Source organism: Artibeus jamaicensis, unplaced genomic scaffold (genome assembly GCF_021234435.1).
Source record: "Artibeus jamaicensis isolate MK-2021 breed Jamaican fruit bat unplaced genomic scaffold, CSHL_Jam_final scaffold_833, whole genome shotgun sequence".
Lineage (NCBI taxonomy): Eukaryota > Metazoa > Chordata > Mammalia > Chiroptera > Phyllostomidae > Artibeus > Artibeus jamaicensis.
The window spans coordinates 21,153,113-21,175,269 of record NW_026522056.1 but is presented as its reverse complement, the minus strand read 5'-3'; the positions used below and the strand labels follow the sequence as shown (position 1 = coordinate 21,175,269).

Genomic DNA, 22,157 nt, shown 5'->3' with positions numbered 1-22,157 from the left:
TGTTCTGCTGCTTTGCCAGAAAAACCACCATGTTTATGTATGTAAATGAATTCCATGCAAATATTTGCTAGTGAAACATGCAATAGAGAAACTGGAATTATTCCATTCCCCTCCCCTCCCCAATCTATAGTGTCTATTCATTATTTTGTTTTAAACAAAAGTAATCATATTTTGTGTGATTATGAAGCTCTCATAGCAAAGTACAGGCGATGTGTCCCAAACTAATTGGTTGCAATGGGTATAGGAACAGGTGCATAAAAGTGACATTCACTGAAGGCAAAAAAGAAATCTACATGATTTCAATTTTCCATAGGAGAATGCAATTGAGGCAAACCCTCCAATGACAATTGTCAAATAATTTATGTAAATTAATAAGGTCAAATTCTTTGGTCTGTCCACTCCAGGTGAATACTAGCGTAGGTGATAAATTATACAATACTAACTATTAATACTAACAATTATACAATACTAACAATACTAACAAAAGATGTTTTACTATCTCTATTCCAGTTCAAAGGGTCTTGTGTAGACTTCCTAGCAGGGTCCCTCACTGAGTGCTTTTGAAAAATGGCATTTTCCCCTTTTATTACATAGCTTTCAACCCCACAAAGCCTCCTTACTGGGCCCAGAAATACGAGCTACAGACAAGTACAAATACTCATAATTTGTATTATGAATATACAAACATTTACAAACACATATACAGACATAACTCTACAAACGTTTGTCAACATTGCGATCAAAATGGTATTCCTCTTCATCGCCAACCCTCACATCAACACTAGTATTTCGATAGACACAGAGAAAGCTGGCAAAATTGATTACATTGGTAAGTGAGTAATTTCGATATTTTAAAGGAGTTTGTCTTAACAGAGGTTGATAGCTGGTTAACACAACGTGTTTAATAAGAGTTTGCTTTCTTGAATAGTGAGGTATTTTTCCGGGGATGCGACTCGCTTACCAATTTGTACTATACAACAGTCATTTGGTAATAGTAATCTAGTAGTCTTGAAGGAGTTAATTTTTCAAATAGTCTGCAAATAATTGTTACCCTGGAAAATCAGGTGCAACTAATTAAATATTTGAGTTTTGCAAGATGAAACACAGCATTAGCTAAGGATTTTCTCCTTATTGATATTATAGTGAGGAAACCAGTGATAAAATCCTGAATGCTTACAAATCTTCTACTGCAAGACTTCATGAGAGAAAATCCGTGTCTTTGACTTTGATCTTTATCAGTTGCTTTTTCCTTGTTAATATTTTAACTAGCTTATTTTCTGATAATAGTGAAGAAAACATATCAGGTCTTTAAATTTACATAGCTGTACTTCACTTGGCAGACATTTTTTAAAGGGCACACTTTCTATTCAGTAATTTTCTTTTTTGTATAAATTAAGAAATGGAGTTGCATAAAGAGTGGTCATGGGGTCCAGTTAACAGCATCATAATTCATTCCCAGCATCAAGGAAAAAGTGTCATATGTTTCAGAAAGAATTCAGTTAGCATGGTTAATGTTTATAAAGGTTCAGTTATCCAAAATCAGAATGTTAAAAATTATCACTTTAATGTTGGTTCTGACATTTACACATAAGTGAATGGATGGGTAAAGCCTTAGGGGTAACACACACACACACACACACACACACACACACCCCATCACAAACCATAAGTTAGTGTTTCCCACAGATGCTTGATAGAAAGAATTATCAAAGGAACATTTTACAACAATGGATCTTAGAACTTTCTGATTCTGATTATCTAGTCAAAGAGATATTAAGAAATATATTCAGACCACTTTTTGTTTTTTGTTTAGAGCTGTAAATCACTAACTCATTCTAGTATGTGATAGTTTGGTTGAAGAACTTTAAAATACAAGAACACATTGCTCTAATTTCCTGCAAAGCATCCTGTGTAGTAAGTCTTGTAGTCATCCCAAATAGCTATTTAGGGTAAACTAGGGCCATTGTTTATAAAACCATAGTTTACCTGCTTATTTATTCTCCTAGACTTTCAGTATTATGAGGGCAATCAAATACTAAAATAAAGATTAAAGAATGTTGTTTTGAAATATCTATAAAAGAAAAACTTTCTGGTTTAGATATTACTTGCCCAAAATAGTTTTTCCATCTAAAACACACCCGGCACTATGTCCAAAGATACACAGCTCTTTGATTCTCTGTTGTTTTTAACCGAACTGATGAGATGACCGAAGACGTTAACAAGGATCAATTCAAAACAGCTAGTCAGTGACGTGAAGAACAGGGATAGTCAGTGACAAAATAATAAGCCAAATGTCTAATAAGGTCACATAGAGTTTTATAGATAGCCGTTGCTTTAAAGTACTATGGTTGTTAACAACCAAAAGGGCCTCTGCCATACAATCAGCTCTTTATCTAGTTCAATGTGCAACTTTTAACACAGAGCAACAAACATTTACAATCATGACGACAGCTACCCAATGCCAACGCTGCCGACCAGAAACTTTGTAGCGGTGGCTGTTTATTTTCAGCTTTTCACTGTGTAATGAGTCACTCATCCCACTATACCCCATTTTTTCCATTTACTCATTATTAACAAAACACTTCATTTGTTGTCCCACTAAAAATCTTTAAAAAGTAGAAGAAAAAAGCCATTATTATATTTGTGACACTCATTTGCAATTAGAAACAGTTTTCACACTTTTTCCATTTAAATACATTCAACATTTTTACTTAAAATGACCCTCTTTTCTGCCTGAACCATATTCTTCAATAGCTTAAAACTTTGTATTTCTCTTGATAAGAATGAGAGACTTGTTCAAAAGGCTGATAACACATTAGCTTGGAAAGTGTAGAGGCAACCTCTTAAGAGCACAAATTTCTTTTCAACCACACTGTTTTTGTTGATGTCTGGCAAGAGGGAAGCAAACATAAACATTAGTAAGACCTTGAACAAGGTGCATAACTTGCCAGGAAATGCTTTTCTTTTCTTTTTTCATCCTCACCAGAGGACAGGCTCAGTGATTTTTAGAGAGAGGGGAAGTGAGAAAGATGTGAGAGAGAAACACCCATCCACTGCCCTTTATACACACCCTAACCAGAAACCGAACGGCAGCTTGGGCATGTGCCCTGACTGGGTATCAAACCTGCGACCTTTTGGTTTGCAGGAGGACGTTCTAACCTACCGAGCCACAGCAGCCAAGGAGATGCTTTGCTCTTTAAACGGGGTTCACCTTTATTAGGTTATTGTTGGTCGTTAATGGAGAGGGTTTGCATTTGACACTCCTGGCTACCTCATTAGTGCTGCCCACAAAGAACTTCTTGCCTGTGCACAGGGACACTAAAATTCTCCCGTATTCCTTCCTGAAATTCTGGTTCAGTAGTCCATAAACAATTGCGTTGAGGCAGCTGTTGAAATACGCCATATAGTAACTGCCCACAAACAGCCACTCTGGGATGCGGGGGCCCATGCTGGCAGGGTCTGAGGCCACTGCCAGACCAATCAAGTTCAGCGGAGCCCAGCAGATGGCAAAAAGCACAAACACCACAAACATAGTGACAAAGTTCCTGAAGTCCTCGGGTTTCAGCTTGGGCGTCTGGTCAGGCTTCACCCTCCGTCTGACCTGAAGAACCAGGATCCAGATTCTCAGGTAGCAGAAGATGACAATGACCATGGGGAGGATGAAGTGGAAAACGACCACGGCGATGGTGTACGTGGAGCAGACGGACTGCGCGAAGGTGCAGGAGTAGATGCGCGGGTCGTACCGCAGGGTCCCCACGCGCAGGTTGGGCGTGATGGCCGCCAGCGTCAACGTCCATATCAGGCACACGCAGCAGAGGGAATTCTTGTTGCTGTACAGCTTGTCGTACCTGAGACTGTGGCAGATGTAGCAGTAGCGGTTAATGGCAATGCCGGTGATGCTGAAGATGGAGCCGATGACGCTCACGCCCATCAGGAAACCGCTGACCTGGCAGTGCAGGTAGCCCAGGCTCCACCCGTTGTGAAACACAGAGGCCAGCACCAAGGGGTACGGGTAGACGGCCCCCACCAGGTCCGCCGCCGCCAGGCTCACCACGAACACGTTTCCTAAAGGAGAAGGATTCGGAAAGTGCAGGTCAACGCCAGTATTTCATGGGTAGCATTCATTTTCTTTCACAGCTTTATTTATTTGTTAAACAAAAGAGCTGTTTCTGCAACTTGGACGACCTGACGTCGCAGCGACTATAGGTTATGAAGAAAGTGGAGGTTGTTTTCACCAGAAGCCAGCCCGTTGGTGGCCTTTGTCGAGTCAGTTCCACTGGGCACACTGCCCACCCCCGCATGCCCAGAGCAAGGCACAGTCTATCTTCAAAACTGTCATATTCCAAATGGTTTGGTGTCTCTTGTGCTTTATAAATAAACTGGAGGTCAGTATACTCCTACCACAATTTTGTCCTGGGCTCTTCTGCATTACCGGAAGAACTTCATGTCATTTCTCCAGGAGCCATGACTTCCTTAAGTTCCAGGCTTGCTACCCCTGTCTAGTTCTCAAATGGGCCTCGAATTCCTGTTCTTGGAGCCCAAGGGATTCCTGTCCATCATGTGATAGTCAAGAGAAAAAGGCTTCTGTCCTCATCTGTCTGGCCGGGGGTATGGGCTTCAGCTCTGACTAGCTGTCCCCCTGGGACAGGGGCATCGTCTCACCAAACTCGGTGTCCTCTTCTCTAAGATGGGAATAATCACAGAGTCTTCTTCACGGGGGTATGACAAAGACAGAATGAGGCAATCTTTACTTTACTGGCTCATTTGCCTTTCTCACAATTCCCTGTGCCTTAGATTTTAAAATGCTACCCATTTTCCCAGATCTACCTTAAATAAAGATTACCCACAATTTTACTTACCTGCCCAACCCCATGGACGAGCTTCCTCTTTTGAAGTCCCCTAGATCACCTTATTCATACCATTTTAAATTTAGTTAACATTACAATAAAGTCCACTCAATAAAAAGTTTTTAAGTGCATATGATAGGTGCGTAGGAAACAGGATAAACAGATAGGGATCCTCTGATCCTTGATTGTAGAAAACCCAACAAAATTAAAATAGACAGAAGAACACACGAGTTTGCACAGAGAGAGAAAAGGCATCAGGAAGAAAGTGAACTGGATGGGTGGGGAGGAACATGGCAGGCAGAATGATGGTGTGTTTAGCCTTTTATTATACTTATTTGTAAACTTGGCTTTTCTATGTTTCTACATTAGAGTCCCTTGAGATTATCTGCTACATATTTGTATCCTGAATACAAACCTAGCTGAGACTTGTGTTCAAGTGCTTCTTGAAGTAAATTATCATCTCCCAACATCTGAAATAAAATAGCCTTTGTACTTAAAATTCCTATATCATTGTTTTTATTCCCCCCCAAAACCTATTGTAAATAGTGAAGTAAAATAGCAGTTGTGACCAAAAGGCAAGTTTTTGCCATTTAATCAGGAATTTTAGATAAATTGTCATATAAATGACTTCTTTGAAAAGTGTACCAAGACAAAGAACTGTGGCCCAAATGAAAGAACAGATCAAAGCTCCAGAAAAAGAACTAAGTGACAAGGAGATGGACAGACTATCAGATGCAGAGTTCAAAACACTGTAATCAGGATGCTCACAGAAATGACTGAGCTCAGTCGCAAAATGGAGGAAGAAATGAAGGCTACACAAGGTGAAATAAAGGAAAACGTGCAGGGAACCAACAATGGCAAGAAGGAAACCTGGACGCAAATCAATGGTTTGGAACAAAAGGAAGAAGTAAACCAGAACAGAATTTAACCAGAACAGAATCAAGAAATAAGAATCCCCCTAAATGAGGAGAAGCTTAGGAACCCTCAGGACAACTTTAAACATTCCAACATCTGAATCATGAATGTGCCAGAAGAAGAAGAGGAAGAGCAAGAAATGAAAAACAGATTTGAGAAAACATAATGAAAGAGAACTTCCCTAATCTGGCAAAGGAAACAGACTTCCAGAAAGTTCAGGAAGCTCAGAGTCCCAAAGAAGTTGGACCCAATGAAGCACATATCCAGGCAGATCATCATTACATTACCCAAGATTAAAGAGAAGGAGAGACTCTCAAAAGCAGCAAGAGAAGACAGTTACCTACAAAGGAGTACGCATAGACTATCAGCTGATTTCTCAAAAGGAATCTTACAGACAAGAAGGGGCTGGAAATAAGTATTCAAAGTCATGAAGGCACCTACATCCAAGATGACTTTATCCAGCCATGCTATCATTTAGAATGAAAGGGCAGATAAAGCACTTCCCAGATAAGGTCAAGTTAAAGGAGTTCATCATCACCAAGCCCTTATGATATGAAATGTTAAAGGGACTTATTTAAGAAGTAGAATACCTAGAACTATGAACAGTAAAATGACAACAAACTCGTAACTATCAATAACTGAACCTAAAAAACAAAAACGAAAACAAAAACTAAGCAAACAGCCCTGGCCGGTGTAACTCAGTGGACTGAGTGCAGGTAGAGAATTAAAGGGTCGCCGGTTCGATTCCCAACCCAAGCTTGGATTGCAGGCCAGGTCCCCATTGGGGGGCCACGTGAACCACACATTGATGTTTCTCTCCCTCTCTTTCTCCCTATCCCCTTCTCCAAAAATAAATAAGTAAATAAATATCTTAAAAAACTAAGCAAACAACTAGAACAGGAACAGAATCACAGAAATGGAGATCACATGGAGGGTTATCAGTGGAGAGGAGGAGGGGGAGAATGAGGGGAAGGTGTAGGGAATAAGAAGCATAAATGGTAGGCACAAAATAGACAGGGGAGGTTAAGCCCAGTACAGGAAGTGGAGAAGCGGAAGAACTTAGATGTACGACTCATGGACAAGAGCTAAGGGGGTGGAGGTGGCGCCATGCTGGAGGGGGTGGGAGTGCAGGGCAGAGGGGCAGAAAGGGGAGAAAAACTGGGACACCTGCAATAACGTAATCATAAAATATACTCAAAAAAGAGAACAGAAGTGGTTATAATAGGCCAAATTATAGCAAATTTATTTTTCCTACAGGTCAGTTTCAATTACCAAAGAAATATTTAAATTTCCAAATGGGCATACTGTAATTCATTTTTAAGTTAACATATTTAATATTTTAAGAATAAGTATAATATATGAAATTCAGCTACAAGTTAAATAGTCATCAAAACAGTACATTTTAATCCAGAGTGTCATGACAAGCTTGTCTAATACAGTTTATTTTTAAAAGAGGTCACAAATAAAATCACAGATGATGTCAGAGATTTCTAACATGGCTTTCATCCTCTGTTCCATTTATTTTGTGGTAATTATGCTTCTTTTCAGTTCGAGCAATTATATTAATTAAATCATTGGTTTCATTTTCTTGGAACTAATCTCATTTTACAAGTGTTGGGAGAAACAAAATGAGCCACAGACTGGCCACATCTGCAGACCATCTTCTCTGCAGGTGTGGCCCTCAGGGAGCTCGTCGGAAGCTTTATCCTATTTGCTGTATTGTGTGGGGCACTGTGTGTGTGGGGAGGCTGTTTTGTTTGTCTCTTTCCCTCTCCGATTCCCCCCTCATCTAATATGTGTTAGAAGTTAACCTTGCATCTCAGTGTTTCAGTTACAGGATGTCAAATGAGGACTATGATTCAGCTAGCATGTTGAAGACCATGCAAAGATGAATAAAGAGACCCCGTCTGTTGGTGGGGAGGGTTAGTGTATTTTTAGTTTTGCAAGGATAGTTGTGTTATGTTAGGTAGAAGCATAATTATGATGTTTCCTTCATCTGGAAGTTGAGTATGGGACACACACGCACACACACACCACGTTGCCAAGGGGTGGACTGTGGAGGGTTTACACTGCACCACTTCAGCTAAGCTGGGACTGCATGCCCCAGAATTTCCTTGCTGGCACAGTTCTGTGTCAACATCATCCACAAAGGTGCATGAGGTTTGGAAGGTGGAAGCGAAGCAGAAGCCACATTTTCCCTTGCTGGTCAGGAAGCTCAGTCAAGGCACGAGGTGCTGTGGCGCACCCGTCACGGACTAACTAGTGGAATCTTCACTGGGTGAGAGTACAAGAGCCTCCTATCCTGGGCCAGATTCTCATCCTTTGTCAGTTATTTTTTCTGCTTAAAAAAAAAATCCCACACACTGCAAGTCTCCTTCTGACTTCCATTTGAATGGATACTTCTGCATCGCTTTGCTGCCATGGGAATCCCAGAGGAATCTGTCTCCTGTTGTAACACTTGTGAAAGGCGGGCCTTCAGGGTTCTCACCCACAAGGTTTGAACAGTCCTAGCCCTCTTGTTCCCAATTTGGTAACGATCAACCCCATGCAATGATTTCACCCAAGGGGGATCAACTTCCTACTGTGGGCTCCTCAAAATGCGGGCTGTGGGAGCCATTCCTATGGCAAGCCGGGTCCCTGGGCTGCCTCTGTACACGCTCTCTGTGTCCTAGGCCTCCCAGTAGCTGCTGCTCATGCTATTCCCAGGTCCCCTTTGCCAGAACGTGCATTCATCCCTGGAATTCAGATGAGAGGTGGGTGTTTGCATTTAGCTGCAGCTGCATCCTTGCCCAGAAAATTGCTCTCGGGTGAATAGATAAGGAAGGCCACTAGCAGTGGAGTATGAAAGGCCAGCCCTCCTGCCCCAGGTGGTGACAACTCTGTGGCTGGATTTATGCCCAGCAGCCTCAGCCCCATGGGTCCGGCCAAGCCTACGCTTCCCCCGAGGCCCCATCCTTGCTTGACTCCTCGGCCAAGCCTGCTCCCCTCACTTCCTCCAGGTTCTTCCCGAGAGCCCTCCCCCAGCAGAGCACAGAGCCTCCCAGCTTGCTCTGGGGCTGGATTTCCAGGCCGTCTGAGATGGACCTTTAGCTCCGTGAGGACAGTGGCGGTTTTCTGATGAGGTGTTTCTCAGGCTGTATTGCTTTCTTTGAAAGCTAGAGGGCTGATGTACGATCCTCAAACAATTATACTCTTTCTCCATTAACGAATTTCTTTGAGGGTCTCTCATGGATGCTGCCTTATGTGTGAGGTGGCTTTCACATTTCCTACTCACTACCTATTTCTCTTTCATTCCGGGGTAACATCTTTTAAAAACCCTCCACACGACACACTTTGAGCTCCAGCTACCATCACCCGCCCACCAACCTTCAAATTTCTTTTGAAAAGTTTTCCCACTACACGAACATGTTTCTAGTCATGTCTTTGTACTCCGTGTTTTATTTTCATCTGGAAATTAAAGACCAAAATGTTTTAGAAGTGCCGTGATAGAAAACAATCTCTTTGAAAATGGGAGCTATGGTTTATACAAGCTTAACACAGTGTCTTGCATTCTGAGAGACAAACATTTGACGACCATTTATATTCTGTCTTATACTGTAGTTCATAATAAATAGTTACCTATGGGAATATTCAATTCAATAAAAACCAGAAGGTCTCAGTAGCAAAGCAGGTAAGCATCCCTTTAAGCCATAAGCTCAATAATTCAAATTTATCCTCGTTATCCTGAATATTATTTAGCACCAAGTAGATTTTTCTTTTTTCTTGTTTTTCCCCCAACCCTAATTCCTGCAATGTACTTTCCAAAAGAATATAAGCGCTGTAGAAAAATTAACCTTAGAAAACATGAACCACAAAATCCAGAAGTTTTTTTCCTCATCTGCAGTATTATTAAATTTCGCAAAATTTCTTAAGATAAAGTACTCAGGTTTCAGGCCAGTTCATTGGCCAACCTTTTCAAAAGGTGGAGATGTTAGGGTGCTGATTAAGGACCCATTGTTATAAAGGGGAGTAGTTGAAACCACAAAGCTCTGAGTACACACAGTCTTGAAAGACAATCAATCCATTCGTTGCCTCTTCGGTGGCCTAGAAATTCCTGAGACTAAAAATTCCTAGAATTTCTTTTATAGAAGATAGGGCATTTCTGTCAGCTAGACAACCTGAAAATGCGTAGGAAAAATAGGGGGAAATTCAAGGCTCCCTGCACATGTCTTACTATTTACCTCAAATATTCGAATTGTTATTTTTTAAAAGGTGCTAATAAAAAATGAGCAGAACAAGCTGCAGAGACTTTGTGGAGATTTAAAATGACTTCTAAGGCCCATGTATTCAAAGTAGGGATTTAAAAAGCAAAACCAGAACCATCCAATGTTAGAACTAAAAGCAGGAAGTTTAATTTAGGACGATTTCACCTGTGCTTAACGTACAAAATTTCCAACAGAAAGATGATTCTGAAAGCTAGCAAAAATGAGCTCTATCTTATCCGTGATGAATTTAATGCTGAAAATTGCTATTTTCTCAGAAGATGAATTGCTGGAAGACCAAAAATCAGATCCAGAAATCAGATCTAAATTCAATCATGTATTTAGGAGTGTGAAAGAGCTGCCTTAAGATTTATTTCCAGGAGACTCTGGCAATTATTATGGTACATTTAAAAAAAATTAGGGTTCCATAATAATGTACTACAGAGGCTGGGCAGGGGAGGTCACAAAACTTTAAACAATGGCTAAGCATGCAAGAAAAAAAAATCAATAAAACAAGCAAAAATCAATGTCTTCAAAAGTAAAAAATAGCTTCAGATCAATTATTTCAAATATCATGGAGCATTCCTAGAGGAAACGACAGCACTGTTAATGAGACACTATCAAACTGGAGATTGTCCTCAACAATGACCTCATTAGCTTGAAATCACTTCCAAGTCTGTAAGTACAAGCTACGTCATAACTGTTTGAATGGTAAAATCCTTGTCTGAGAAAGTTTCTGCAGTTTCTGAAGTTGATTTATTTCTGTTCTTTTTAAAAATAAACAGGTGACATCCAATGTTAGCTTCAGGTGTTCAAATTAGTAATTAGGCATTTATATAATTTATGAACTCATCACTCCAATAATTCTAATTAATACCCACCTGGCACCATACATAGTTATGACAATGTTATTGACCGTGTTCCCTAGGCTGTACTTCACGTCACTGTAACTATTTTAGTAACTGGAAATTTTTGCTTCTTTCCAGGTATTGTTAACATTTAATACTACTTTTTATATTAATTTCAGGTGTATACTGTAGTGGTTAGACATTGGATAAAAAAGATGTGGTACATACATACAATGGAGTATTACTTGGCCATGCAAAAGAATAAAACCATACCATTTGCAACAATGTGGAAGGATCTAGAGGGCATTATGCTAAGTGCAATAAGTCAGAGAGAGAAAGACAAATGCCACCTGATCTCACTTACATGTGGCACCTAAAGAACAAAATAAATGAACAAACAAAATAGCAACAGTCTCACTGATACGGAAGACAGACTGAAGGTTACCCGATGGGATTAGGGAGCTGGGTGAATAAGGTCAAGGGACTAAGAAGCACAAATCGATAGTTTACAAAACAGTCACCAGGGCGTAAGAGACAACCCGGGGAACACAGTCGATAATATTGTAATAAGTATGTATGGTGTCGGGTGGGTACTGGAAATATCAAGGGCGTCACTTTGTAAGTTAGAGAAACGGCTCACCAGAGCCGGTTCATTTTAAATTAGCGAACAGCTTGGGTACTGAAATAATCAGTTTCTCAGAGGCTGGATATTGAAATAATTAGCATCTCAGCCCCATTACAAAAGGGAAAACTGAGACATCACAGAATTTGCATAACTCAATAATGTCATGAAAGAGAATTAGATCCTAAATCTTCAATTTCTGACTGACTACACTTCTTACCATTCATATTGTCCACTTACTTTTAAAATGCACATTTAAAAAGAAATGAGCATTTAAATAAATAAAAATGACCTAAAAGAAATTAATCATAGAATGCCTACTAATATTTAATAATGCCACTATTTGTATAGTAGTTTATACCTTCGAAGTGATGAGCAGATGAATGGATGGATGGGTGGCTGAATGGATGGAGGGACGGACAGAATCTACATTTTTCTTCTAATCATCTCTGTGAGATATCCATTGGACGGATGGAGAAACTGAGACTCAGAGAGACTGAGTAACTGAACCTCAAAGATACTACAAATAAAAATATCGCAGATGTAAGACTCTATCTGGAGCTTCTGATGTCAATTTCCCTGCTCCCCCCACTGTACCACACTGGGTTTTGGGCAGGGATATGAAATACTGGTCACTTACCTGCAAAATTTGAGTTCCGGTTTTCTTATCTACCCAAGGAGGTGGTAATCAGGACAAATAAAACAAAATGTGGGGAAGTGCTTTAAAAGCTGTATATTGCTTTATGCGTGAAAGTACAAAGCTCTGGACATTATAAACAAACCCAAAAAGTCTCTTTCTACTTTAGCCACATAAAACAAATCAAATTAGCTGTCTGTGATAAATATGACACAGAGTGTAATTCTACCAATTTCTCACTTTCCTCTCCTCAAGTTTGAAAAATGTTTCAAACACAATTAATAAATAAATTTGAAAAATAAAATTGTAGGATTAAAAAACTAAACTTCTTTAATACTTGGGATTGCTTTGATATGGGTCCTGTAATATAATCATATTTTAAATGGAAATGTTTACCAAAAGATGGCCAGCAGTTTTTGCAAAAATAACTATGCATCAGAACCGTAAAAGAAGCTTAAGTTTTATCACAAATGGTTCTGATTTACAATGAAGACCCCAGAGCAGACTGTTGAGGAATTATTGTCTATTCATTCCAATTGCCTGTGTCCCAGAAGTTAGACCTCCATTACAATTCCATTTATCTTACATCTGATACCCACGGATGTTAATGCATCACAGAAAAGCACCATTTGCAAAAAGAATATATGATGCAAAATAAGTGTTCATGAAAAAAGAAATTTTCTGAAAGGATAAAGTGACTCACATTTATTTTCCAAATGCACTGTCTTCATTTTTTCTTTTGGGATTTGGGCAACTGGTTTATCTATGGATAGTTTGTTTTGTTTCATGTTTTTAGCCATGAAAACCCCACAGAGCGCTGGTTTTTAAAGCACCAGTAAACCATGAGACCAGCCACAGTTATGACTTCAGTTTCAACATCCTACACTGACATTGCAGGAGAGACTGTCTGCTTACTTTAGAAATGCTTGTAACGCAGCGACCTGCTTATCTCCCACCCGCCTTTGAACACCGAAGCTAGGGTGGCATGCTCGCTCGTGTGAACATCTTTGGAGGGGTATCGCCACAGACTGAACGGCCAGGTTGGCTGCCTATGTAGGTAGGCTATTCCTCCTGAGTAGTTATATTTGGAAGGGTCTCTCCAGACCTTGAAGAGCCTGCCTCTTCCCTCCACCCACCTGGAGGTGTGAACATTAGCCCGCGCAGCAGGCTTGCTCAGGCACATCCACCCGGGGCTAGCTCCTCAGAAGCATGCGCAGCTCACCCTGCCCAAACTCAAGAGAACCCCAGAGACTTGATGCCTCGTGTCTCAACCGGGTGAGTCCACCAGAAGGGACCTGAATAGGGCTGTGTAGTTGGTGACTCCATTCCCCTAGTTCGTTACTCCAACTGACAGTGACTGTGGCAATCCACTGTTTGATACTGTGATGCTGTGACTGTCCCTAGCCACTGCTCCATAAGGTTTGCCTCTAAACAAGGAGCTGGGTATCCAACCGTCGATTAGAGGTCTGACCAGCCGGTGCCCCATGGGTGGTCCCCCGGCTCCCACCCAGGATAAAGCACTTTCAGTGACTTGCCTGGAGAAAAACAGCAAGTTTAACTCAAGCACAAAATTAACTTAGTATTATATTACATGGAAATACACTCTTTTATTACAACAATCTCTATTTTTAAAGTGCAAACTTGTTTAATTCGGAGGGATCATAGTTACTTTCCCAAGCATGTTTAGGAGCCCAAGGTCCTTTGGAACTGCATGCTAAAAACCTGAAAACTGCTCCTGACAACAAAACGAAAATAATTGCACTGTCACCATGCCATCTAATTTCTCTCATATTTTAACGAAGTTGGGAGCAATTACATGTAAAACGAAGGCCTGTGAAAGAGCTTCCTGAGGAAGCCCCTGCAACCTGTGTCTCTCAATTTAATAAACCTCAGGAATTGCAAGCCAAATAGTCGGGGTTTCCTCTAAGTAAAAACCCAGCTCTGCTCAAGTTTTCTACCCCTTAGGAACTGAAGTCTTAACTGTCTCATGAAAAAAGAAAATTGTTGATGGGCAGTTTAAAAGTAAACCGACTGTCTTCAGTCTCTATTGGGAAAAACGACTTAGTTGCCCGTTTTTAAGGAAAAGGACTGAACTTTTCTTGGCAACAGCCCATTGACAGCTGCACGCGCTGCGTTCTGGAAGGGCTGCCGTGGGCAGAAGTTGGGGGCTGCCCGTCCAGCCTGCCTGGCCCCGGGAGCCCCTACCTGAGTTCCTCAGCTTCTTGTTCCGATAGACGGACAGGATGACCAGGAGGTTGCCCAGGATGTCCACCACGATGGTGAAGATGAGGATGAAGGCCAGCGTGGCAGGCAGCCACGAGGGTCGCGGCCGCGCGTCCCCACCACCGTCGGGCACCTGCTGAGAGGCGTTGAGGAGCGCGCTGCTATTGCCCTTCAAGGTCCCGCCCGGCGTGTCCCACGGCCGCCCGGCCATCCCACGGCCAGGGCAGGCGACCCCCGAGTGCGGCGCGATCCCAGCGCGCCACCTGTGCGGCTCCTCCCCGCCCTCCCACCTCTAGTCCCCATCCCAAGTGCTCCTTCGCAGTCGCCCTGTCCGCTCCACCGCCTTCTGCCGGCCGCGCTGTGCACCTGCAGCCCCAGCCTGGTGACACCTGGCCTCCCGCCTGCAGGCTGCTTGGATTGCCCAGCTCGCGGCCGTAACACGCACCACGTGCCGACAGCGCCCCCGTCCGGGAGGCCCGGGTCCAGCCGCTTGAGCTCCAAGTGGGCAACGACTCCAGAGAAGCCTTGGTCGTGCTTTGGATGGTCCTATTCCCTCTCTGGGACATTTCTCCAGGCTGTGACCCCTCCCTCTGATGGAGGAGCCTTAGTTAGCCACCCCAGGGTCCTTACTGGTAAACTGGGGGTCAGAAAGTATCTAATTCATCTACCTGGTAGATAGTAGGAGGTGAAAAAATCAAGGAACATTTTGTGTCAAGTATGGCACTACTTATCGATCAGAAATCATCCCCCAGCTTCCCATCCCCACTTCCATCCCACAGGCTAACTGCAATATTTTAAAATCATTTTAATTTAAATGTTTTTTGCCATCCATAATTTTGATAACTTTTCTGAACAGCTACCTTTGTTTTGAGATTTCTTTTTTTAATTAATTCATTTTTATTGATTATGCCATTACAGTTGTTCTACTCCCCCCTTCATTCCCCTCCACCCTACTCCCTGTCCCCACCATTACCCCCCTTTAGTTTATGACCATGTGTCTCAAGTTCTTTAGATTCTGTATTTCCCATACTATTTACTTGCCCCCATCTATTTTCTATCTACTGTCTATGCTACTTATTTTCTGTACCTTCTGCCCCCTTCTCCTCCTCCCACTCCCCTGTTGCTAACCCTCCATGAGATCTTTATTTCTATGCTTCCATTCCTGATCTAGCTGTCCTCTTGGTTTGCTTTTGTTTTAGGTGTGGTTGTTAATAACTGTGAGTTTGCTGTCCTTTCACTGTTAATGTTTTTCTAACTTCTTTTTCTTAGATAAGTCCCTTTAACATTTCATATAATAAGGGCTTGGTGATGATGAACTCCTTGAATTTGATCTTATCTGAGAAGCACTTTATCTGTCCTTCCATTCTAAATGAAAGCTTTGCTGGATAGAGCAATCTTGGTTGTAGGTCTTTGGATTTCATGACTTGGAATACCTCTTTCCAGCCCCTTCTTGCCTGTAAGGTCTCTTTTGAGAAATCTACTGACAGTCTGATGGGAACTCCCTTGTAGGTGACTGTCCCCTTATCTCTTGCTGCTTCTAGGATTCAGTTTTGAGATTTCTTGAACTCTGTCCTTCAAATTCAAGTGCTTGTTCTCAACTTGGGTACAGCCTCTGCTGGCTTCCCAGGGTGTTAGAATGATCACAGGGAACACTGCCAGCTGAAATGGGTGAAGATTCCTCTGGGGGCCCTGAATCAGAGCAACTATAAACTTTCTGGGTCGTTTTCAATTGTCATGGACTGTGTAGTTTCCAAGTAGCCGCAACCTTGCTTCCACAGCCACACACAAGCATTCTCTTGCAGATTCTTTGGAGCAGTAGAGATTGGAGACACCTTCCGGTGCTAAATATGCCAGGCTCTCCCTGCAGACATCCAAGCCTATGCTTGTCACACATTCACCCATAGCTTTAAAAAATTACTCCACTTGTCCATGAAATCTACAACCTCAACAGTAAGTACCAGCCACTGGGGCCGTGGGAGTCGGTCCCAAAGATAAGCCCAGAACTTTCCAATAAGGCAGCCAGACTCTATGAGGATATCAGGAAATCAATAAATCAACCTGTGTCCCCTGTATGCCTAGGGCTTCCCCTTTCCCTTCTACAGCTGGCCTATATCCATGCCTTAATGGTAAAGTCCTAGATTAAAATCAATTCCCTTTCATTCATTAATGCACTTGTTCAGGAAATAATTTGCATATCTGGCACTATGCTCAAAACATAGTCCTCTCCCTGCACATGGCAATGTGAACCGTGTGTGTACAGCTGAGAGATGAAGGTGAAATGGACAGTCTGCAAGGAATGAGAGCACTGGCGAAGGAAGTAATGGATGCATTATCAGCAGAATGGTAGGTTTATTCATTATTAAAGCCGGTTTAAGTTCACAGCAAAAGTGAAGGAAAGTACTGATTTCCCCTATGCCTTCTGTCCCCACACATGCCTAGCCTCCCTATTACCTACAATCCACACCACACTGACACCTTTATCAGACTCTATTAACCTGCGCTGACACTTCATTAGTATCCGAAGTCATTAGGGTTCATTCCTGGTGTTGTACATTCTGGGGTTTGGACAATTGCATACGACATGTATCCATCATTATGGTATCATACAGGGTATTTCACTGCCCCCCAAATCCTTTGTGCTCTGCTGATTCACTCCTCCCTCCCCTCAACCTCTGGCAACCATGGACCTTTTTCACTGTCTCCATAGTTTTGCCTTTTCCAGAATGTCACGGAGTTGGAACCGTACAGTATGCAGCTTCCTCAAACTGGCTTCTTTCATTTAGTAATGTGAACTTAAGTTTCTCCCATCCCTTTTAATAGCTTGATAGCTGATTTCTTTTTAGCACTGAATAATATTCCATGTCTGGATATACCAGTTCATTTATCCATTCACTTATGGAAGGAGACCTTTGTTGCTTTCAACTCTGGGCAACTATGAATAAAGCTGCTAGAAACATCGCTGTGCAGGTTCTCGTGTGGACATAAGTTTTCAACTTTTGGTGTAGTAACCAGATGAATGATCGCTAGAGCCTAAGTAAGGTATGTTTAATTGTGTAAAAAATCACTGAAATGTCTTCCAAAGTGGCTGCACCATTGTGCATTCCCATCAGCAATGAAGGGAAGTTCCTGATGCTCCATATCCTCACCAGCTGAAAGCCAACGGTAAAAGGTGTTAAAAGAAAAATGAGATCTTACCTCCTGGGGAACAATTAATCCACCTGACAGCTGATTTCTCATCAGAAACTACACCAGCTTTCTATTGCTGTCACACAAATCAGCTTAATCAAATTCACTTTGAGGCTTAAAACAACACTCATGTATTATCTCACAGTTACGTGGTCCCGGAGTCTGGGTGGCAAGTGGCTCAGCTGGGCGCTCTCTTGCAGCCTCGTGAGGACAAAATATGGTGCTCGGCAAGGCTTTGCTTCCCTCCTGGAGGCTGTAGGGATGGATCTGCCTGTTCAAGCTCCATGTCGTTGTAGGACTAAGTTCATCCTTTTCATCTTAAAGCTGAATGAATAACGATAAATATTTTCTAACTGACTAGAAACTCACTACTATTTAAGTGCAAACTTAGAAGATTTGAAGATCATGCTGTATAATGTACAATGATCTAAAAGGTATGTATATATATATATCTATATATATATACACACACATATATATGATGAAATGCTATTTTTCAAATTTTTTGCTATCTTATAGATTCCTGTCTCTAAGTTTTTATAGTAACTATGGCTTTATTAATACATTACTGATGTTCATTTAGAGAATGCACGCCCCAATGCGAACATTGAACACAATATGAAGCTGTTCCACAGGCCTTCTGGCATTCCTCTGAAACATTGTATTTCCCTGCTTACGACCTGGGGTAAGAGACTGTGTGAAAAGACACAGCGCTCTCTCCACCCTCCACCCATGACGATAGGTCCCACGGACCGGCAGACCTAAAACTCTGAAATATGTGGCTTGCATCTCTAACCAGTTTTTTAAAAAATTCCAGTCAAATATTTACCCATTGTTTGCACTGTAGAAAGCTAATTAATGTACACATGTATATGAAAAATGGAAGTTGCTTTCAGCAAATTTCCTGATATTTCTTCCCAGGATTATGAGTAATCCTTGGGAACGGCAGGAAGGGGTGCAAGGTCCCCTTTTAGTGTGTGTGTCTGTGTGCGTGTGTGTGCACATGCTTGTGTATAGCTGCATACACACGCACATGCCCGAGGTAGGTCTTGAAGCCTCCTCTGCCTCTTGTACGACCTGGGCCAGATCCTGCCCATTCGAACCTCTGCTTTCCCTCCGTCCCCATGGCCCTGAGCCAAGCTGAGCCACCATTGCCCCTACGGGAATTACTAAGTAGTCCCCTGACCCCCATTTAACTATAACACGCCCTTGTTTTAAAAGCAAGTGAAAAAATATATCCACCCGGACCTACAACCCTTCCATGGACGCACAGTGCTCCTCTGAGTCAAGCCAAACTCCGCATGTTTTCCAAGACCTCTCAAAACGTGGCCTCTCAGCCGTGACCTTCCTAAACTCCCTTTCCCTCACCTGGCACCTGCTCCACCCTCCAACCCCATGACCTTTCTCCAGTTCCTCCCACGTCGTGTTCACCCTCTTGCGCCCAGTTTTCCCACAAGTTCCTTCTGCATCCGCGTCTCTGAAACGCTCTGACCTCGCTGTGAGCTCCGCCCCTGAGTCCCGGCCTGGCTCCTGGCCCTCGCTCCTCCACGGCCCCCTGCACCCGTGTCCTGACACTGAGCACTTGCTGCGCCGCTCCTCTCTGTTTGCTTCTTGTCATCCCATCGCCAGACTGGGAGGCAGCCCCAAGTGTCTGGTACGCAGTGGACACCTAAAAATATTTGTTGAATAAAATGAGAAAATAAAGGAATCCATCATTGTCTGGTGGCTTTGAGATAACATAATTTCTGTGAAATTATGTCTTTTATCATATTGGGAAACTTGCAATTCATCAGGAAAAATGCTATTTGTCAGACTAATGGATTTTTAATGCATTTGTCACCCTCAAGTGATGACTTTTTAAAATCTTTATTTCTCTTGTCAAAATCAAGAAGGAGGAACTATATTCTCACTCAAAGAATTTTATGCTGTTATTAGCTTAGTTAGTATGAATTTTATTTGCTTGCATGCTGTAAGATTATTGCATAACTGGAAGATGTGAAACAATGCAACTCAATAACTTAAGTTTTTTTAGGGTATACGTATTTTCACTAAATATACATGTATCCTTATTTCAAGAGCTAACAATATGATCCAATAAATAATCTTTTACTATTCCTTAATGTTATTCACATGGCTTCATTTTATACCAATGCCAGTAAAATATTGCTTATGGAATAAACAGTTTAAGGAATGTTAGGAATAGTCCAAGCTTCTTGTTCACACCCATGAGAACACATGACAAAATAGTTTCATAATTAGCCTACTCTTGTGCTGTGGAGGCAGTTATAAAATACACGCACCCCATGAATCTGCTGGAAGTCAGTGGAGTCGAGGGGAAAGTAGGTGCTTATCTAAAAAACGAACCCCAGGGGTTGGGCATGGCAGGAGGCCCTGAGACTTCCCTCCCGATTCAGAGCAGCCTCACCTGCGGACTCTGGGTGGGGCTCCCTCTGACGCACCATCCTCCATCCAGACACCTTGCAGGCCTAGAGAAGGCCCAGATGCCTGTAAGTTCAATATCGAGTTCCCGAGGACGTATTACTATACAATTTCTAGTAGCAAGGATGGAGTAAAAAGCTGCATAAGACTGAAAAACAATGAGGAAACTTTTCCCCAAATTATAGGGATACATAAGGACTTGGATGCACCGAAAGGATGGGTGTGGGGTCATTTCAAAAAGAGGGGATGCCACCCCAGATGTGCAGGGAGGGGGGAAGGTTGACGCAGTGGACCGGGGGGCTTCATCCGTCTGTGCAGAGTCCTGGAGGGGGTCTGAGAGAAACTGCCTCCTTAATGTCTTCACAAATGCACTCGCCACCACTCCAAAAAATTATCGCAAAACACCTAAATACATCAAAACGCCTCTCTTTTTTCTGTTATATAAAGAGAAGAAGCTAAAATCAAAAAATGAAATAAATGTGAACATTGCCAAGGATTTGATCCGCTTGGGTCTGCCTCAGCGTACCAGTGATTTGGAGCCAGGGGTTCTCTAATGGAGCTGAGAGCTGGTCAGAACCTTGTCTCCAATAACTTCAGTCGGCTTGATCTGAGCAGGAGTCGGAGTCTGCAGGAGCCTCCACCAGCTTGTACGGGGCCCCGGGCTGCATGCCGCGGACGGTAGTATGGCAAGTCCTTACAGAGCACTTCCAGAAATTCCAGGAACTGGGAACAGCCGTGACCCCGAAAGCATGATTGTGTGCCGCCCCCCACTCCAGCACATGCTCAGAGCATCTGAAATGGCAGTGTGTGTGAGTGTGTTGGGGACGGACACTTGTCACGTGGAGCTCACCACATGCAATTGCTTGTGCAGGTTATGAACCATGTAACAGCGGCGCATGCACCTGGGGATGTCGACTCCGTCACACGTGTTGCCTGATGGATGAGAGATTTCACTCTGTGTTCCTGTTTCCGTCTGTGAGGGAATGAGAGCGTCAGCAAGTCTCGAGGGGAGAAGCTGTGTTTATGATCTCTAATGGCAAATCACGAATTATCCCCTGGCCCCCCATTGCTGGCCCTCCTGAGGCTCTGGCGGTGCACAGGACTGGATCAGAATATGCCGCTCTTGTTCCGAGTTAACCTACACAAAACTCCTAAGCAATTAGGAAAACTTTCTGATTTTGATTTCCTCTGCGACTCCAAACTGTTATTTTAGAGGCAACAGACACTAGGGCTTCTTAGAGTTGGAAGGAAAAGGCACCTGACATCACAGTTCAGCTTTTACTATGGTAAATGTGTTACTTCATAGCACTCAACCATTGAGCACATGGATACATTTGTTCCCAAAGGCCCCGGGTGCTCGTACACAAGTTTTGTTCACTCTTATGAGCACAGGGTGTAGCAAGGGGTCGACACGAAACAGTATTTGTTAATGCAGCCCATGAAATAAATGGAACCGAGTAAGTGAATGAATGAATGGGTGAATGACACATGAGGCACCTGAGTCTCAGGGGCACTAGTGCGTGGAGCCAAGATGAAGTGGAGAATATTAGTTCTATTCTGTTGGTGAAACAGGGTGGGGAACGAGAGGCAGGACCTGTGAACTGGACCCTGGCCGCTCTCCTCTTATTCCTCCTAAACAGCAGGGACTTGAACTTGCTTACCCTTCCCCTGGTGGCAAACATAATGCTTCTGTCCTTTACTGACGACAGTAGATACTTAGCAATAAGTTTTTGAATAAATGAACAGCGAAAGTAGCTCCTTCAGATGTCACTGTACCCAGGTCGCAGAGTCTCCAGGGTTGAATGCACTGAACTGACAGAAAACAAGAATTCAAATGACCAGAACTCTTCAGATTAGAGTCAGTTTGTCCAATGACCTAAACTCCTAGTTTAGGAAATGTCTGCCTGTTATATCATGCTCTGGGGACACTTAGAACACTAGACTTTCTATGGATACATTTAAAAAAATAACAGACTTAAAATGTTTATTTGGGATGGGGTGAAGAAAACAGTAACATCATCATCATCGTCATCAGCAACAACAGAGCATTTCTGGAAAATCTACGTTGTGCCCGAACTGCTGTTTTGGTTGGTGTGAAGGGGCTTTGAGGCCACGCAGAACCAGGGCCTTTAATTTCAGGGGCAAAATGCTGATCTGCGGTGTGAACTTCAGCAAGTCACCTCCCCTTGGCCTCGGTTT

The 22,157-nt window shown here is 42.6% G+C and overlaps 1 protein-coding gene across 1 annotated transcript; it reads right to left on the bottom strand.

Annotated features, from left to right (window-relative positions):
- Positions 1-479: 479 nt before the first annotated feature.
- MTNR1A (melatonin receptor 1A) lies at positions 480-14,602 on the bottom strand. Its single transcript, XM_037128940.2, has 2 exons — positions 14,316-14,602; positions 480-4,065 (listed from the first exon to the last, which is right to left on the bottom strand). The coding sequence occupies exons 1-2, from the start codon at positions 14,542-14,544 to the stop codon at positions 3,197-3,199; spliced, it is 1,098 nt and encodes a 365-aa protein (XP_036984835.2). The 5' UTR covers positions 14,545-14,602; the 3' UTR covers positions 480-3,196.
- Between the last annotated feature and the right edge of the window lie 7,555 nt (positions 14,603-22,157).